This window comes from Salvelinus alpinus, chromosome 3, assembly GCF_045679555.1.
Source record: "Salvelinus alpinus chromosome 3, SLU_Salpinus.1, whole genome shotgun sequence".
NCBI classification, from domain to species: Eukaryota; Metazoa; Chordata; class Actinopteri; order Salmoniformes; family Salmonidae; genus Salvelinus; species Salvelinus alpinus.
The window spans coordinates 42,847,597-42,868,154 of NC_092088.1; the positions used below are offsets into that span (position 1 = coordinate 42,847,597).

Here is a 20,558-nt window from a genome sequence, read left to right on the forward strand (position 1 = left end):
CAGGTGTGTGTGTGTGTGTGTGTGTGTGTGTGTGTGTGTGTGTGTGTGTGTGTGTGTCTGCAGTGTTCATAGTGTCACACTATAAAAACCTTCGTATGCCTTGGCTTCCTCGTTCATGATAATACATTATTTGGAAAAGAGAAAGATTTGGGGGAAAGGGTGGAAAGACTGAGGGCTGGAAAGATAAAGAACGAGGGCTGGAAAGAAAGATAGGGGCCTGGAAAAAGAGAAGTTTGCAAAAATGAGAATGAGAGAAAGGGATACAGTGCTGGCCAATAATGCAAGTGATAGAGGGGAAAGAAAGACTGAACGAGAGAGGAAGATATTTCTGGGTCTTGAATAAGTTAACAAGAGCAGGAAGGGGCCATGTGTGTGCCTTCGTGCTCTGTGTGTGTGTGTGTGTGTGTGTGTGTGTGTGTGTGTGTGTGTGTGTGTGTGTGTGTGTGTGTGTGTGTGTGTGTGTGTGTGTGTGTGTGTGTGTGTGTGTGTGTGTGTGTGTGTGTGTATATGTGGGGCAGTGTTGGTTTGCATACTCTGAAGAGTTGGCTTTGAAGTCAAAGCATGGGTGTCTGCAGAGAAACTAAACTGAACCATGTGATTTCCTTTGCTTCCTGTCTGCTTCAGTCCCAGATTACTGCCCACGCACCGAGAGAGCAGCACAACAGAGTTAAAGTACAGAAAGCTCTTCCACTGTATGTGCCAAACTGCCAATGCCGTAACACATCAACTCAATAACCCCTAAATAACACCAGTCAATGTCAACGTGCCAGGAATGCTGACTAACTCACTAGAGTAGTACGGACAAGCACACGCAGCAAGGGGTTGCCAGGGGTCGTCGGTATGGCGATGGGCGGTATTAAGTAGGAGAGTGACGTCATAATGAGATTTTAAAAAAGGTGACCAGCGGAATGGAGAGCTGACCGGAACGAGGGATCAAAGGGGGCTGGAGGGAGGAGTGAGAGATGATGGACGGAGGGATAGGGGTGTAGAGGGACGTGGCACGAAAGAGCTACGCAAGGGTGACACCGAGCGAGTGCTGTCCCACAATACAGTAACTCCTATCCTGCCGTTCATATGCAGTAAGGGTCCTGTTCCAATACTTTTCAAGTGCAGCCTTATTTCCTTGGGAGGAATTCTAATCTGATATGACTGGATAAGTGACAGCATTGAAATGGAAACCTTGCTCTATACAGTTGGATCAGTGGTTACCTCAGGAAAGGAAGGAAGGATGCTTTTTTTTTTTAAGTACCGTAACGGGGCCAGGATCTCTCTTTATCTAGGACCCATGCGTGGTTTCCCAGCCAAGACACTACCCAGAGAGACACTTCCACATGATCATATACAGTAACTGGCTCCATTAGAGAAAGTAAAATATCAGGACAAGGCTGCAGAGTCTCCATACACACAGATCATGTTCCACTATCCACAATTAGGCCCCCCTGCTGACACACACACACACACACACACACACACGAGACAGAGGGTCTTATTGTGTGCAGATAGACAGGACTGAAGTTAGTTAGCCAGGCTATAGGTGAGTGGTGGTTATTACTGAAGCCCGATTACAGAACCCAGATGCTCCCCAATGACCATGGGCACGACACACATTCTCTGTCTGTGTCGCTCTCCCTGTGTCTCTCTCTCTCTGTGTCTCTCTCTCTCTGTGTCTCTCTCTCTGTGTCTCTATCTCTGTGTCTCTATCTCTGTGTCTCTCTCTCTCTCTGTGTCTCTCTCTCTCTCTGTGTCTCTCTCTCTCTCTGTGTCTCTCTCTCTCTCTCAATGCAATATCCTTCTCTCCCTTTCTGTCTCTCTAAAACGGAGCTCAATCAACTTCTTTCTCGCTTTCTTTCCCTCTTTGAGAGCTGGGAATGAAATTCCCTTCCCTTCCTCCTCTCTGTCCTACTGCTGGCTGGGTAATTAATCCTCCACTTTATCACTGAGCTCAGAGAGAGGATTGGCTATGGCACAGTGTTCATGTGTCAACCAGAGGGTGGGTTATCGTGTGAGAGAAAATGGAGCAGAGTACATTGGTCATTGAGAATATTGTGTTAGATTGTGATTATATGGGATGTGTAATCATGTGTTGCTGTGTGTAGGTGTGAGAGGGTAATAAAAGCCAGGGGTCAAGGTCGGAGTGGAACTGTTAACAGATCCAGGTTATGGCTCCATCCTGAACTTCCTTAACGTAAACAAGTGGAGGAATACAGGATAACACTCTCTTCCACAACTACGACCTGGTGAAGAAATGCAAGGGAGAGGAGAGGGGCTGAACGAGCAATTGGGAAAGTGGAGATGAATGGAATTTCCATTGCGGGAAGGAAGTTATGGTAAATGTTACAGAAGCTAGTGCAGATGGATTTGACGGTGCATGATCAGCTTATGGTGGGGAGAAGATGCTTGTAAAACTGTCCTTTGCAGGTTTTGAGAACCTACCCATGGAGATTTCTGAGGGTTTACAAAAACCTGCAGTTTGCAAGTATAATCATGAGAGTACCTCAGATGGTGACAGTGACAGTTCAGGGGTCAGGGTTCAGGGGTGACTGACTACCTTTGGTGCTAGTCTGTTTCTTGGCGGTGGTGGCCGTGTCCTCGGAGAGCGCCAGGCGTCGCAGCACGTCGGCCAGCGCCGCCTTCATCACGGTGATCTCATCCTCTTGCTGCTGGACACGCAGCTCCAAAGACGACAGACGATCCTGCACGTCAGACGCACTCGCCGCCGAGATACTGTCATCTACAGAGAGGAGACGGGGTTAGATACGGTAGACAACACACGTTTAGACATCCACCCACCAAAGAGACCCGCACAAACATCTTGGCCTTACCCAGGCCTCCTTTAACGTGTACAATCACATATTTGTGATCATTGTTGAATGGCCCCTGCAGCGTACCATAGCAAATATGTGATTGGAACGGTAGCAACAGAACGTGTGATGCAACAAACGCATCTAAACAGCATTGTTGTCTGAAAAGCATCTGAACAATGTTTTGTACTGATGGGGAAATAAAGTTCACAACTTTATTCCTCAATTTCACCTTTTATTGTAAATGATAAATGCGACCGTCATAATCCAAGCATCTCACGGTACACATCCACAGCCCGTCTAAATAACAGATTGCGCTGACAAAAAAATGAAGTTAGCGACCTAACAGCTAGACTTCAAATGTACCACATCTCTGGTGAGTGCAAGGGAGAAATGTAATATTGTTTTAGAAAAGAGATGCGTGTCAACTAAGCTAACAGCAGCTACATTGTTTTTATGTTTGTTTATGTTTGACAAGCAAAAACTCCCTCATCCCAGAATTTCATTCACTATAAAACAGAAGTAAACAGTCAAACAGTCAAAGTCAAAGATGGCTGCGCCCATTGCCCGAAAAATATGAACTTAGTTTGTACATCTTCAATGTACGTGTTACAGTGTATACAAGAACAGGAGCACATGGCTTGACAAGTCATTAACATTTTTTGACAAATCACAAAGCAAATAAAATGTTATCACCTCACAGATCATCACCCCAAATACAAGCCTACTGCCTAGTCTAGCCATAAAAGCTAAACAGGGTTGCCAGATTCAGGTGACCCCATTTCAGGGGGGGTTGTGGGAGGGGTTAATTTCATTTGTGGGGGATTTCAAGTCTATGGGGGGTAGAAAAGGGGGAAGGTATCCTGTATCATATACATATATACATTATTACTATGATGGGGGATTTATCAATACATGGGGGGCAAACACAGGATAAGTTTATAAGCTAAATAAAAACAAAACCCCTGGATAGGGGGTCTGAGCTGGCAACCCTGAGTAACGATAGTTTCAATCTAAGTCAGTCGAGTGAACCGTCCCTTCACCTCGTTTTGTTATAACATCTTTGGTCTGACAGATGTTTACGTTACAACCAGAATGCATTGTATGATGTCAACAAACATGGCGTCACACATATCTGGCATTTAACTTAGCATCATCATAATCAGTACAACCATCCAAAAAGTATTTTACACACATCATACGTGTCCATTACAATATATGCAAGAATCAGAATGCATTATTTGTTACCAGGACTTGAAAACATGAGAATAAAACAGTAAATACTTATGCTCCATAATATAAAAATAACGTAATAAGGCACTTACTTTGATAGTAATAATAACTTTGGACACTGGGGAAGTGCTTAGGCTCTAGTTGAAAAGAGAAGTTTGTCCTTCTCAGTAAAGCCTCATGTATTGTCCGCAACTGTGAAATGGGCTACTTCTATGTGAATTAATGAGGAAGCGGAACACACCTCAATTCAAACTGTTGTTAGAAAATAAAACGTGTAAAAAAAATATTTGCAATTGACAAGCTGAAACAGTCTATAGATAATTAGCAGGCAGCGTGGCCTGGTTTGAGGGCAGCGTGGGTTAACTGTCCTGCTGCATAACATTCACATTTTGAAACCGTGAGTGCATAATTATTATATGTTTTTTTATCAACCATGTTTCATCTGTAGGTGCTACAATGCAAACAATTGTGTCATATGAAGTTAACGCTTGCTCTGTAAGGAGTAGTTTATGAATATTGAAAATATAAAAAAACATTTGATTTGCAAAATTGTTCAATATATTATTGAACATAATATACTCTACGGGCATATCATAGTTCCAGAGTTGGATTTCTGCTTGTCTGTAAAGGCGTACTTGTCGCATCTGGTGACTTCCCTAAGGCCCCACTGTGAAACAATATGGGAAGTGAAAAAGAGTGGAAAACACAGGCATGAGGGCTTGAAAGCTACTGAGGATGATAACTGACTCTATAGCCACTCCTATCCATCATATCTTTAATCTGAGCATAAAGAAAAGTGTTTGTGCAGGGAAGCCAGTCATTCCGCTACCGAAGAGTGGTAAAGTGGCCTTTACTGGTTCTAACAGCAGCCGCATCAGCTTGCTGCCAGCTCTTAGCAAACAGTTGTAAAAAAATTGTGTTTGACTAAATACAATCCTATTTCTTTGTAAACAAATTAACAACAGACTTCCGGCATGCTTATAGAGAAGGGCACTCAACATGTACTGTACTGACACAAACGACTAAGACATTGATAATACGATGATTGTGGGAGCAGTACTGTTAGATTTCAGTGCAGCCTTTGATATTATTGACCATAACCCGTTGTTGAGAAAACGTATGTTTTATGGCTTTTCAACCACTGCCATTTCATGGAATCAGAGCCCTCTCTAAAATAACTCAGAGGGTTTTCTTTAATGGAAGCTTCTCTAATGTCAAACATGTAAAGTGTGGTGTACCGCAGGGCAGCCCTCTAGGCCCGCTTCGCTTTTCTATTTTTACCAAGGACCTGCCAAGGGCATGTATGCTGATGATTCAACCATTTACGCGTCAGCAACCACAGCTAATGAAGTCACTGAAACCCTTAAGAGTTGCAGTCAGTTTTGGAATGGGTGGTCAGTAGTAAACTGGTCCTGAATATCTCTAAAATTAAGAGCATTGATTTTGGTACAAATCATTCCCTAAGTTCTAGACCTTAGCTGAATCAGGTAATGAATGGTGTGGCTGTTGAGCAATTTTAGGAGACTAAATTACTTGGTGTAACTTTAGATTGTAAACTGTCATGGTCAAAACAAAGATCCAATGGTTGTAATGATGGGGAGAAGTCTTTCTGTAGTAAAGAGATGCTCTACTTTGACACCACAATCTTAAAAAAAACTATTCCTGCAGGCTCTAGTTTGATCTTATCTTGATTATTGTCCAGTCATGTGGTCAAGTGCTGCAAAGAAAGACCTAGTTAAGCTGCAGCTGGCCCAGAACAGACCAGCACGTCTTGCTCTTCATTGTAATCAGAGAGCTAATATTAGCTTAAGTGCTAGATCAAGCTTGGTAACAGCAGTAGAGACAATCCCTTCCTGAATTAAGATCCCTGCGGTCTACTATTTGTTTTGTGCACGCTGCAAACTGTGTTTTGAGATACTTGCATTACTGTATGAGCTGGGTTCTGTCTTCGTAGCATTTGACGCATTCTGACGATTTACGTTTGAACAACAACAACAAAAAGTATACCTTGTGTGCACTGCTGGTAATACCGTATATCCCAGGATGGCATGAAGGTATTCCATGCCTCTACAATATAAATACAGGGAAAAGTCAACTGCGCAGTATTTGTGAGAAGTGGGTTTCAGGCTCAGGGCTGCTGCCAAGCCTAGCTGTGGTTTAGGTCCTGATTGCTGGATGGAATTGGGGTAATTTGCAGTGAAGACAGTGAGAGGGCCTCATCGCTAACGCGTGCCTGTTAAAGGGGTGCTGATGAGCCCTCCTCTCTACTCAGAAGGAATTTGAACTCCCTCCCCGACACACAAAACAAAAAATGTGCAGACACAGTCACAATTTAAAAGTGCTAAAAAGAAAACATCTACAGTCATACAAGTCTAGAGCAAAGTATTAACAAGTTAAACAAATGAGAACACTTAACCCCGAACTCAAAAAGTGGATTCAACGATGGTAAACAATAAAAGCTCATCCAAACGCCAAACCATTTTTACAATGTTTGTGATGCTAACAGTTCAAGCTAACCTTTACTATAAGCTCAAAGAGCAGTTTCTGGCCAATAAAGCTAATAAAAAAAAAGTTTAAGAATGTGCACAGAATGCTAGTAATATGGCACAAACACACACATACATACACACCTGCACACGCACGCACGTACGTACACACGAATGCGCGCAGACCGAGTGAGCAGAGGTAGTGGGCAGTTACCGTGCCCTAGATGGCTGGGCAGCAGTAGACCACAGTGGCAGAGGGAGAGAGCGAAAGAAAGAGAGTGATAGAGTGAGTAAGAGTGTATTTATACTGTACATTTGCTCATTTAGCTATTTTCTATATTGTATTTAATGTATGTAAAACTGTGTCAATGTACTTGGCGAATAAACATGATTCTGAAAAAAAGAGAGTGAGTTATAGAACCCATTGCCCTTTATGGTTGTGAGGTCTGGGGTCCGCTCACGAACCAAGAATTCACAAAATGGGACAAACACCAAATTGAGACTCTGCATGCAGAATTCCGCTAAAATATCCTTTGTGTACAACGTAAAACACCAAATAATGCATGCAGAGCAGAATTAGGTCGATACCCGCTAATTATCAAAATCCAGAAAAGAGCAGTTCAATTATACAACCACCTAAAAGGAAGCGATTCCCAAACCTTCCATAACAAAACCATCACCTACAGAGAGATTAACCTGGAGAAGAGTCCCCTAAACAAGCTGGTCCTTAAATCAAACCAAATCATGAAAAAAAATATAATAAATAATTATTTCCAATGTGTCAAGTAATTAACAAAACTAGAATTCTACTTGGCCCTAAACAGAGAGTACACAGTGGCAGAATACCTGACCACTGACTGACCCAAACTTAAGGAAAGCCTTTACTACGTACAGACTCCGTGAGCATAGCCTTGCTATTCAGAAAGGCCGCCTTAGGCAGACCTGGCTCTCAAGAGAATACACAGCCATACACCAATCTACTCTTACATGGAATGTAAATCAAACACAGCCATCAAAAAGACTAAGACAAAGCCAGGGAAAATAGCTTTAGCCTTAGTACAAAGCTATCAACCAGACCACTCTCACAGAGACACGGAGACCAGCAGGGAGCCGAGGCACTCAATCCGAAACAGAGACCAATCAAATCAAATCGTTAGTAGTCACATGCGTCATAAAACAACAGGTGTAGACTAACAGTAAAAATGCTTACTCAATGAGAGGAGAGCTGCGAGGGGCTGAGAGAGCTACGGTGCTGAGACTACTCATCTTGTCTAATAGGGAGACCACAGACACGCACGGCGCCCACAGACTCCCGCTCACGCACACAGCTGTGATAAGAGCTCAGTGGGTGAATCCTGGGCACGGAGGAGGAGCAGTCTTTCTCCATCTTTTTCTTCCTTGCTCTCTCCGTCAGTCTATATTGTCCTGTACTGTTAAAACATGTGCCCCCTCTCCTTGCAGGGTGAAAGGCTTTGACCTCATTATTGGACATAATTCGTCTATCCAGAGTAACTGAATCCCTGCTTAGATGTGATATCAAGCAGCCAAAGGGTGTGAAATTCAGTGGGAGTGTAGGCTACAGTGTAAACTCACTGAAGACTCCATTCTCTAGCCTTCCTTTGATACTGACTTTGATGTGAAACAATAGCATGTATTACAGCACTGAGCTGGTGGCACACAACACACACACATGGACAGGGAACAACGCCCCCCCCCCCACACACAACTCTCCACACACACACCAATCAAATATATATGCTTACCGAGACTCTGCTGTCCATCACTGCCATCTTGTTAATAACAAAACACCACAGTTACAACAATATTTTTACTACATATCTTTATAGATCAGAGATTAAATACACTGAAATGCAAAATGTAAAAGTGTCGACTGCAGGTATTTACTTAATAGCTAAAAATATTCAGGAATGTCCACCAGAGATGTTGCCAGAGAATTTAATGTTCATTTCTCTACCATAAGCTGCCTCCCAACGTCGTTTTAGAGAATTTGGTAGTACGTTCAACCGGCCTCACAACCGCAGACCATGTGTAACCATGCCAGCCCAGGGCCTCCACATCCGGCTTCTTCACCTGCGTAATCGTCTGAGACCAGCCACGTGGACAGCTGATGAAACTGAGGAGTATTTCGCTCTGTAATAAAGCCCTTTAGACCTGAAAAAAATATCTGATTGGCTGGGCCTGGCTCCCCAGAGAATGGGCCTGGCTCCCCAGCGGGTGGGCCTATGTCCTCCCCTGCCCACCCATGGCTGCGCCCCTGCTCAGTCATGTGAAATCCATAGATTAGGGCCTAATGAATTTATTTCAATTGACTGATTTACTGTAACTCAGTAAAATCATTGAAATTGTTGCATGTTACGTTTATACTTTTGTTCAGTAGTTTTTATTTCGAAAAAAAATCTGTTAGCCGTCCGGTACCCTTCACATGTGTAGCTTGTTGTTTATGTTGGCCAATCAAAGCGGCAAAGAGGTTCAATGTGTAGCAAGTGGAGGGAGATTTCAAAAACTTGCGAAATGAGTAGGCTACAAATGAGCAACCAACAGGTAGGCTGTTGTTTTATCTGAATGGGGTTGGGTAGAGGGCGCAGCGTGTAGCTGTTTAGCTTAGCCACAGCTAGCTTGGCTACTCCAGTCAAGACAGGCACTGTTTTATGGGATGATAAATAACATTGTGGCTGCTACAAGTTAGCTAGTCTTGGCTGTAGCCGAGTTGCCTTGGCTAACGTTACTGCGTCTCTCACGGTCCCTACGTCTGCTCAGTCCCATCTCACACTGGCCTCTCTCCCTCGCGTAGCAGTGCTCAGGTTAAAAACGTACATTTAAAATAGAAAACGCATGTATTAAGAATATCCAGATATCCGATAAAAATTCATGATACTTTTGACGTTTACATACTGTAGGTTTTAATGAAGGAGGGACAGCCATGCTGGATTTACATATTCACATGTCATTCGTTGTGCTTCTGTCCCCCGAGGTATATCTCCATGTATAGACACACACACACACACACACACACACACACACACACACACACACACACACACACACACACACACACACACACACACACACACACAGTATGCTAGACAGTGTCAGAGATCACCCGGGACACAGTATCTGTTTTAACCATGCCTTCAGGTCATCTCATTGGACACGCTGGGACGGAGTCTGCATTGGGACAGGGTTAGAGAAACCACACTGCTCAACGTGTTAAAATACACACACACGCTCTCTTTCTCACACAAACAAACACACACACACACAGAGGAAGAGATTAAGGAGATTAAGGAGGGGCAGTAGGAGAACGTGGGAACGCAGTGTGCACCAGTGTGCTGATTCATGATCCCAGCCTCAGGCAATAGATAGTATTACAGTAAGCTAAAAAAAAAAAGCAAGACATATGCACAAACACAGACAAGCTACCACGGCACACACACACACACTTCAGTTTGAGTTTTCAGCTTTCATAATGACATGTGGGAGCACAGCCATGCATTGACAAGGTCAATCATCACTCTCCTCATATTACTCTCTCGCACCATCACTCTGCATCCCTCTCTTTATTGGAATCTGTCCTTCTTTCCTCCTTTAAACCTTGCCACATGCTCTCTCATACTTCTGCTGCTTGGAGGGAATCCATTGACATACACTCCGTGGCCAGTTTATTAGGTACACCACCCGGTTCATGAAAATGGTTCGCTCCTACAGACAGTGAGTCACGTGGTCCTTGTCACGGATGGGCTATTGCAGCAGATGACCACACAGCTAAAAACAAGAAGCGGCTTGAATGGAAGTGCAAGCGCTCCGGTACCGCTTGCTGTGCGGTAGCAGAGAAAACAGTCTATAACTAGAGTGACTGGAGTCTCTGACAATTTTATGGGCTTTCCTCTGACACCGCCTATTATATAGGTCATGGATGGCAGGAGGCTTGGCCCCAGTGATGAACAGGGCCATTCTCACAACCCTCTGTAGCGCCTTACGGTCAGATGCCAAGCAGTTGCCATACCAGGCGGGGATGCAACCGGTCAGGATGCTCTCGATGGTGCAGCTGTAGAACCTTTTGAGGATCTGCGGGTCCATGCCAAATCTTTTCAGTCTCCTGAGGAGGAAAAGGTTTTGTCGTGCCCTCTTCACGACTGTCTTGGTGTGTTTGGACCATAATAGTTCGTTGGTGATGTGGACACCAAGGAACTTGAAACTCTCGACCCGGTCCACTACAGCCCCGTCGATGTTAATGGGGGCCTATTCAGCCTGCCATTTCCTGTAGTCCACGATTAGCTCCTTTGTCTTGCTCACATTGAGGGAGAGGTTGTTGTCCTGGCACCACACTGCCAGGACAGGACTCTGACCTCCTCCCATCACGGTCACCTAATAATCCCCAGTTTACAATTGTCTCTTTCATCCCCCTCCTCTCCCCTGTAACTATTCCCCAGGTCATTGCTGTAAATGAGAACGTGTTCTCAGTCAACTTACCTGGTAAAATAACGGATAAATAAAAATTATAAATAGGCCGCCTCATCGTTGTCAGTGATCAGGCCTACCACTTTTGTGTCATCAGCAAACTTAATGGTGTTGGAGTCGTGTTTGGCCATGCAGTCGTGGGTGAACAGGGAATACAGGAGGGGACTAAGTACACACCCCTGAGGGGCCCCCGTGTTAAGGATCAGCGTGGCAGACGTATTGTTGCCTACTATTGCCACCTGGGGGCGGCCCGTCAGGAAGTCCAGGATCCAGTTGCAGGGGGAGGTGTTCAGTCCCAGAGTCCTTAGCTTAGTGATGAGCTCCGTGGGCACTATAGTGTTGAACGCTGAACTGTAGTCGATGAACAGCATTCTCACATAGGTGTTCCTTTTGTCCAACAAAGAGCTGCAGTTAGTTTCAGAAAGGGTGGCAAGGAATAAGTTAGTCTTAAATATAAAAAACTAAAAGCATTGTATTTGGAACAATTCATTCACTAAACCCTGAACTTCAACTAAATATTGTAATGAATAATATGGAAATTGAGCAAGTTTAGGTGACTAAACTGTGACTAAACTGCTTGGAGTAACCCTGGATTGTAAATTGTCATGGTCAAAACATGTTGATACAACAGTAGCTAAGATGGGGAGAAGTCTGTCCACAATAAAGACCTGCTCTGCCTTCTAAACACTATTAACAAGGCAGGTCCTACAGGCCCTAGTTTTGCTGTATCTGGACTACCGTTCAGTCGTGTGGTCAGGGGCCACAAAGAGTGATTTAAGAAAATGACAATTGGCTCAGAACAGGGTAGCACGGCTGGCCCTTAAATGTACACGGAGAGCTAACATTAACAATATGCAGGTCAATCTCTCATAGCTCAAAGTGGAGGAGGGATTGACTTCATGCCTTCTTGTTTTTGTAAGAAGTGGTGACAAGCTGAATGCACCGAACGGTAGGGCTGGGCAATATGGCAAATAAATTCTCACGATATCTAAATATTTTTTCATTCAATAACGATAAATACCACGATATTAATCAAATATTGTTTAAAAAGGTGCATATCTGCTTCAAACTCAAGAATGCCTGAACAAACCGTGGTTAGAGCGTTGGGCCAGTAACCGAAAGGTTGCTAGATTGAATCCCCGAGCTGACAAGGTAAAAATCTGTCGTTCTACCCCTGAACAAGGCAGTTAACCCACTGTTCCCCGATAGACCGTCATTGTAAATAAGTTGTTCTTAACTGACTTGCCTAGTTAAATAAAGGTGACTTTTTTTTTTATTATGTGAGCTACACATACAATTATACTTGAAGGAAAATTGTTCCATGTTTTCAGCCAGGGAGCACGTACCTGGGGTCAATTAAATTGATGAGCCTCTTGAAACCTTCCTTTTCGACTGTGCTAATTGGTAGCATGTCGTTAGCAATGCAATGCATAATAGCATTTGTGATGTCTTTGTCTTTCGATGTTTGCTTGTAGGGCATAAACGCTGTCAGTGTTGACTGCTTCGGGCAAACATCCCTAGATTGGCTGCTTGAGGGGCGTTTATCAATATCGTGGCGCAAACTCAAACTTCCTGCATGTTCCAAAGAGTGATTTTGCTTCAGATGTTGAAAAAGGTTTGTCATATTACCAGACTTCGTAGCCACCTGTCTACGGTACAATTTGCACCGAACATTAGTCTGCTCTTTGTCGGACTTCAAAAAGCCAAACCACTTCCAAATTACTGAAACAGTTTACCCCTTTTTATCAATAATTTATTTGTTGGAAGCTGCTCCTTCTCCATGGCTATCACTGCCACTGTTTTTGATTTTTTGCGGTTAATAATGGCTACTCCATCAATCGAGGTGCTACGTGGTTTTTAGTGGGCGTATACCTCTCCACGTGCATATTGTCACTTCTCCGCACGTTCCTGCTGCGTCACAGAGGTGAAATGGACTGCTGTACCTAATTATTCTATATCGACATTATCAAAAATGAATCTAAACGTTTTGATATCCTTATTGAGGGAAGTAATTACCTCAATTATTGATATTGATTTATCGACCAGCCCTACCGAATGGTCTGTTTAAACTACTAGCACACAGCACGGACACCCGCAAGACACCCACAAGACATGTCACCAGGTCTTTTCACAATCCCCAAGTCCAGTACAGACTATGGGAGGCGCACAGTACTACAAAGAGCCATGACTACATGGAACCCTATTCGACATCAGGTAATTGATGCAAGCAGTAGAATCAGATTTTCTTTAAACAGATAAAAATACACCTTATGGAACAGCGGGACTGTGAAGAGAGACACAGGTACAGACACGCGCACATTGTAATATCGTTGTATTACATTTCGTATTGTAGATATGTAGTGGTGTAATAATGTTATATGATGTACTGTTTATCTTTTGTTTTGTGTGTGATATAAGTGCCTTAATGTGTTTGGACCCCAGGAAGAGTAGCTGCTGCCTTGGTAGCAGCTAACGGGGATCCTTAATAAATACAAATACACTCAATCCATCCAACTCTCTCACTCCTCTCGCTGATACACATCCTCCCTGCTATAAAGACGGACATCTAGACAGCTTTACTGTCCCAGTCCTCTCCTCGGACCAATCAGCAGCAGTCTCACTGGGGTGGAGCTCTCTGAATGAACAGTGAATGGCTTGGAGAAAAAAGGTCATAACGATTCACACACAGACAATAAAAAGAGTGCAGAGGTAATTGTGTGGGCCAGAGTCTATGGGTTAAACAAGTAAATGAGCAGCCACACATTACACATGTTCACTACTTCTATAGTTTGAGTACAGACCCACCACAGTATATAACCAACGCACGCTTAGAAAGTCATTAAAAGTATTCTACGTTAGAACCACATGCCTGCCATTTCTGGTAAACCACACCAGACACTATTGTATTGCAGAAGACAGATTCTGGAGCTAACGCCACCTCAAGTGCGTAGCTGGGGGAAACCCCATAGAGCACACACACGCGTCAACGATTCTCCACATGGAGCTAGCTCTCCACTAACCTCCAAACGTTGATTCCTTTACTCTGTCTGGGAACAGTAACAAAAGCAATACTACAGCAAAGCAGGGCGATGAAGGCTATTGTAGTACGGTTACAGAACAGTAGATTACCGGCGCAGTGGTTGTTTAGCAACGCGTTGGTGGTTGTGGAGTTGCATGCTGGGGCCACAGACACCGAGCCCTCCATTCTCCTCTCGCTGCACACACACACCTCTTTGGCAAGATCCAGGCAGCTTCCTCCCTTTTTTACTGTCTGAGAGTGTGAGTGAGTATGCTGGCTTCACCGATACAAGTCTGCTGTGTGTGTGACTGTATATATACACACACACACACACACACACACGTGTGAGTGAGTGATAGAATATTCCTCTCGTCTTAGGCAGTCCAGTTTTTCCTCGCTCTCTCTTTGAGTCTATTTCCTTTGTTACTTTTTTTCTATCCGGTACTAGTCTTCCTCGACAGCAGACAGAATGATTCTTGGTTTGTCTGTGTGCAGAGAGAATGCTTTTGGTCTCTCTTGTCTGGGTCTGCTCTCTCCGACATGCGCTAACACACAGTGCCACGGATGCTGCGCGCTCACACAAAGCCCAGAGTGAATGAGCAAGAGAGTGAGGCAGGAGGAGGAGGAGATAAAGATTTTAAAAAGAAAATCTTGGCTGGCTCAGGGAGTGGCTAAAGCCGAGCTGCTGCTGTTGGCTCACAGATTTTTAACCTCTGGAGAGCTGACAGCAAAACAGCTCCTGAAAAATCGAGAAAGAGCGATCGAGGGAGAAATACAGGGAGGAGGATAGACCATGTAGTGGTGTCAAATTCCCCCTCCCCCAGGAGCCTTGCAGGGGTCCCTATACCCTACTCCCTTCCCCCTCTCATTCTCCCTGCTTACCTATCATCTCACAGACTACTTTCACACACCTCTCACTATCACAGCAGTCACCTTACAGGACTGACAGTCTTATACCGTCATCATACCCACTTAACCTACCTTACGTCTGACAAGAACCGTACCGCCATAATCACTATGCCACCTATAGAACTTAGAAATTCAATAAATGAATTCCTAGATCTTATTTGCGTCAAGGTTATAACATCACTCTAGAATTACAATGATATGATGTGAATGTTCCTTGAGATGATGTAAAATAAGATTTTAAACTCCATGATCAAATCCTGGTCTGGTCAAAACGAAACCCACTGTTCCTCACGTGAACGCAGGAGCACAGCCAAACTATGGGTTCTGAGTGGGAAGCAGAGAGCACTATGATAGAAACCCATTCAGTGTGTTCCTGTCTATTTTTCACTAAGAATGTATCAAAGTTTGGGTGGAACAGAGTGCATCGTGTGTGTATATAGGCATTCTGAAGAACCTTCATTACCATGTTCACGTGCATGCGGGTCTTTGTAGCCTAACTCCTGCTAGCTACGTAGAACACAGTTGAAACCGAACCTCAGCCCTGTGCCTTAGTGGGCCAGCATTCAAAAACAACACAGGCAGGGTTTTGTGAATTTGAGGCTCGGAGGGAGAGCGGGTCCCAGCCGATGGCGGGTTTCAAACCAGAGTGAACCATTTAACTCTCCACTGTTTGTGAATGGGGCACTGTCGCAGGGCACAGCCAGAAAGGGACAGAGTGAGGACCGAGAGAACAGAAAGAGGGAGATAGAGAGAAAAAGGGAGTGAGAGAGAAAGAAAGAAAGAGACAGCACTCTGACAAGTTGGAAGGAGAAAAAAAAACAAAAAAAGGGACTGGTGACTAGCCTGGAGGATAAGGAGAAACAGGAAAGGGACTGGTGACTAGCCTGGAGGATAAGGAGAACCAGAAAAGGGAAGCCATTCCCACAATATATTTCTATAATGGGCTCTGCAATGACTCATGGTATGGACAGGGATGAGGTTCTCTCACAAGATGGATGCATAGAACAGGTGAAAGGAGGAGGGGCCAGTATCAGCGGTGTGAAAGGTGATGTAGCCAACTGTGACACTGCAGTTGTCCTCCAGAGAAGTAATGAGCTTTTAACACTTGACAGTAGGGTTGGGCAGTATCCAGATTTTCATATCCATCATAACCTCCTTCTCTCACCCCTGAATTTACGGTATTGCCGGTTTAGTACACAAATGGGCGCAACAAAAATATTTTTTTAAACCCATTGGGCATCTATTACCAGAATGCTAACAAAATTAGCACAAGTAATAGCAAATGTGCATGGAGGCTGAAGGCTAAATACGCTAACGAGCGCAAATGAAAATAAAAAAATTGCAAAGACGGGCTATCCAGCTCATAAAGTCATATAGGTAGGCGCTACTGAATGTCATTTTTGGTGAGTTGGTACATTTACAAGTGAACACGAACAAGAGACACTTAGCAAATGAACAATGTTTTGACGCATGCAGTACTGGCTCTCCAGCACCTGTCTACACACTGTATCTGTGTGGAGTCTGGAGTTGCTAGGGCAACGAGCCTGCCTGCTCTAAGGAGGGAGGAGCAGAGAACAGAGTGGAGAAAAAACGCAAGGAAATCAAGATAAATCAAATTTTATTTGTCACATACACATGGTTAGCAGATGTTAATGCGAGGGTAGCGAAATGCTTGTGCTTCTAGTTCCGACAATGCAGTAATAACCAACAAGTAATCTAACCTAACAATTCCACAACTACTACCTTATACACACAAGTGAAAAGGGATAAAGAATATGTACATAAAGATATATGAATGAGTGATGGTACAGAACGGCATAGGCAAGATGCAGTAGATGGTATAGAGTACAGTCTATACATATGAGATGAGTAATGTAGGGTATATAAACATAAAGTGGCATAGTTTAAAGTGGCTAGTGATACATGTATTACATAAAGATGGCAAGATGCAGTAGATGATATAGAGTACAGTATATACATATACATATGAGATGAGTAATGTAGGGTATGTAAACATTATATTAAGTGGCATTGTTTAATGGCTAGTGACACATTTTTACATAATTTCCATCAATTCCCATTATTAAAGTGGCTGGAGTTGAGTCAGTATGTTGGCAGCGGCCACTAAATATTAGTGGTGGCTGTTTAACAGTCTGATGGCCTTGAGATAGAAGCTGTTTTTCAGTCTCTCGGTCCCTGCTTTGATGCACCTGTACTGACCTCGCCTTCTGGATGATAGCGGGGTGAACAGGCAGTGGCTCAGGTGGTTGTTGTCCTTGATGATCTTTATGGCCTTCCTGTGACATCGGGTGGGGTAGGTGTCCTGGAGGGCAGGTAGTTTGCCCCCGGTGATGCGTTGTGCAGACCTCACTACCCTCTGGAGAGCCTTATGGTTGTGGGCGGAGCAGTTGCCGTACCAGGCGGTGATACAGCCCGACAGGATGCTCTCGATTGTGCATCTGTAGAAGTTTGTGAGTGCTTTTGGTGACAAGCCGAGATAGCACTGGCAGCTGTGCAAATAACTCATCCAAAGAGCTTTGCCTACTCAAACGCAGAATAAATGTAACCATATGATGCCCCATCACCTTATTAATTCAGCAACTTAGATAGAAAGTTAAACTAGGAGTCGTGTTAACGCAGAATTTTCAGACAGGAAGAACATATAAAAACAATAAATATCTTGCTCCGTTTCGTAAAAACAGATTTAAAATGTTTCTTATTGTAATTTCTGCTCAGCGTCAGACTAATTTTGTCTAAACTCGGATGAGAATTCAAGATTGGGCATTCTATCAGCAGACAGTGTTGCAACTGATTTTTAGGTTATTTTCTCTGGTACTTTTTTTGGTGTAGCCATTTTACTCCAATAAAATGCAAGACCAACTTTAAGCAAGACACTAGGAAATGTAGCTGGCTACATTCTTTCTATGATAGGCCTAAACATTCGAAATGATGACCATGCGTAATTTTTGCAAAAAAATACCGCTTTTTCATTGTAAACTCATTTACTAGCCAAATAGTGCTGGACTTTTGTCATCTGATGAAAATTAAGCCATTTCCTGCCAAATGTGTTGCACTAATCTATTTTCTGTGATGGAAATCTATAGTTGCACATCCCTGATCACTCTATTGAAAGAAAAAAAAATACCTTGACTTTCGATATAAAATGCACCCCCTGTCAATACACAGCTACGCTCACCTGCTCACGCTTTCTCTTGTTGTGCTATTTAGAAACGGGACTGGCTCAACTGTGCTGGGGAAGTAAGGTTTATAATGTAAAATAATGTGACAGTTGAAATAAGAACGGGATCGGATTTAAAAAAAAAATAGCAACAAATATTAAAATGTATTGGGAAAACTTCAAAAGAAGTAGTTTGAACAGTATTGATGCTATTGAAAAACCATCCCGTGGCTATTTCCAAATACCCCAGTATACACGGTATACCACCCAAGCCTAAGTGACAGACAGGTGAACTGTTGTGAGGTCAAAAGCCAGCACACAGAGTTCTCGGGAAGGGACGGTTTATCTCATACCTAAGCACAGTCCAGTCAGGTCAGCCCCATGGCCCCTCAGACATGTGACACAACAACTCCCAGCATGCTTTGGTAGCTAGACGAGGAGTTGTGACCATGTTTGCAATCATTCCCAAAATACTTTTCCAAAACTATTTGCTGAAAATGTGCTGTATATCAATGTTGCAGCTCTCTACTTAAAACGTCTGGCGTTAGCTCAAGCTTTTACTGCCATCTGAAGGAAGATCAAACCTAAATGTGGAGCGGAACTGCAGTACAGTCACCAAAATAGAGCTGACAGGAAAGAGTAAAGGTGGCAGGATAGCAGAGCAGGGCCTTGTATACACATGACAGGAACACACACACTTCAAACCGATAAAACTGTAATCAGAACACTTGTACACCTTTCAAACCTAGTGTTGCACAATATACCAAAACTTCGGGTACTTTTCGATAGTAAAACTGTTCGGTACTAGAATTTGTTGTTACTTTCGGTATTTCTGTCAAATGTGTCTCGCATCATCTACTGATTGAGAGATGATCAAGTCTGTCTGTTATAAGGGGACATCGGCTGCGCTAATGCGAGAGCACCTTGCCTGCTCCACTTACTCATTGCTAGCTCTAGCCTGAACTGTGGAACCAACCACTGCATTCACTGGGAGTCTGGGCTGCATCACCACTAATACCCTGACTACACCGCTCGCGTGTGCGAGCGTTGCAAAATACATTTAGAAATCTGTTATTCAATTATTGCACCCACACTGCTCGCAAGCGTCTGCGTTGCCAAGGGCTAAAATAGAAGTCCTTTCTATTTCTGTGGCAGATCACGCTGCAAGGCCTGCCTCTCCCATCTCCTCATTGGTTTATAGAAGCAGGTACCTATGTGCCATTCACCATGTGAGTGATTCAAAGACGAACTGTGTTGCAGGTCATCGTGGTAATACTATGAAAGTGTAGATGCCAATCACCATATAAGTTCAAAGATGAAAAAGCCTGGAAGGAGGAGAGATGACTAGAAATGATTCGGTTGACCGTTTTGTGTGTGGATTAATTGTCGGAGTAGAGGTCCTTGTGCATTTCAGGTAAAATAACAACTCAATGTTTATATCCCAGGACAAATTAGCTAGCAACAGCAAGCTAGCTAAATAGGACAAATTAGCTAGCAAGTGCAAGCTAACTAGCTAAATTGCCATAAATGTTTTATGCTTTTCGACCTGTCCCCAAATTCATGTAATTGGTTCAGAGTTTGATTTGATATTTTAACCTGCGTGTCGTGATAGCGTTTGGTGTAGGGGGACAAAATAAATGTACGCACAATGGCGCACGCGCGCAGCCGGTTTGGGTTCCGTGTTATGCGCCACATAAGTTAACACACTTGAATAATGCTACACGGCCTGTAGAAATGTTGAAAATGTACTGTTCACAAAACAATATCCATTACAGGTTAGAACACTTTACAACGCAAGAAGTTACCAGTAACTTCCAGCTTTATAGGCTAAATTTCCTCGCTAGCTTACAGCTGAACTGAACATAAATTCACTACCCTAGTACCTTGTTTGTGACGATATGCAAACCATAACACAAAATTTGCTGATTTCAAAGTGGATTGTCACCAAAAACTTTTCACTTAGTCTCCCCCGCCTCACATCTCTCCCAGTCAAGACCATCTTTGCATGAGACTGGAACTGACTGTGTGTGAATGACATCCTGGGTCTTAAAGAGACAGCACACACTTTTATAAAAGAAGAGATTGCTTCTTCTATGCAAATGTTGATCAGTACAATAAAATTATTTCCAAAATAAATGGAAGGGCAACTAAAATCCCCATGAAATCATCCAAAACAAGCGCATACTCAATAACTCCTATTATCTTTAAAAAATGCTAAATTATCTCTGAAACCTATGAAAAATTTTGTAGAATTGCAGGAAATAAGCTTTAAACTTGCACAATTTTCTTTCCACCAACAAGAGGGGTGTGTTCACAATGCTGGAAAGGGGGCCTGAGTGAAAAAGTTCGGGAACCCCTGAACTAGATGATCATTTCAGCACCGTTTTGATTCGGGACAGTGCCATCACACTGCTTTCAGTCTTGATAAAGCAATCGATGTCAGATTTTCTTTT

General features: G+C 43.5%; 1 protein-coding gene across 4 annotated transcripts in view; it reads right to left on the bottom strand.

The window, feature by feature from the left end:
• The window catches only part of LOC139570760 (echinoderm microtubule-associated protein-like 4), a 90,046-nt gene that overhangs the window by 38,520 nt on the left and 30,968 nt on the right, over positions 1-20,558 (bottom strand). For 3 of the 4 annotated variants that reach the window (XM_071392910.1, XM_071392908.1, XM_071392907.1), the window contains exons 1-2: positions 14,129-14,622; positions 2,549-2,731 (exon numbers count right to left, since the gene is read on the bottom strand). In XM_071392910.1, the coding sequence (XP_071249011.1) occupies positions 2,549-2,731; positions 14,129-14,204 (259 nt within the window). In that variant the 5' untranslated portion in view covers positions 14,205-14,622. Of the gene's footprint in view, positions 1-2,548; positions 2,732-14,128; positions 14,623-20,558 lie in introns of those variants that run through there. The other variant, XM_071392909.1, reaches the window with a different exon arrangement.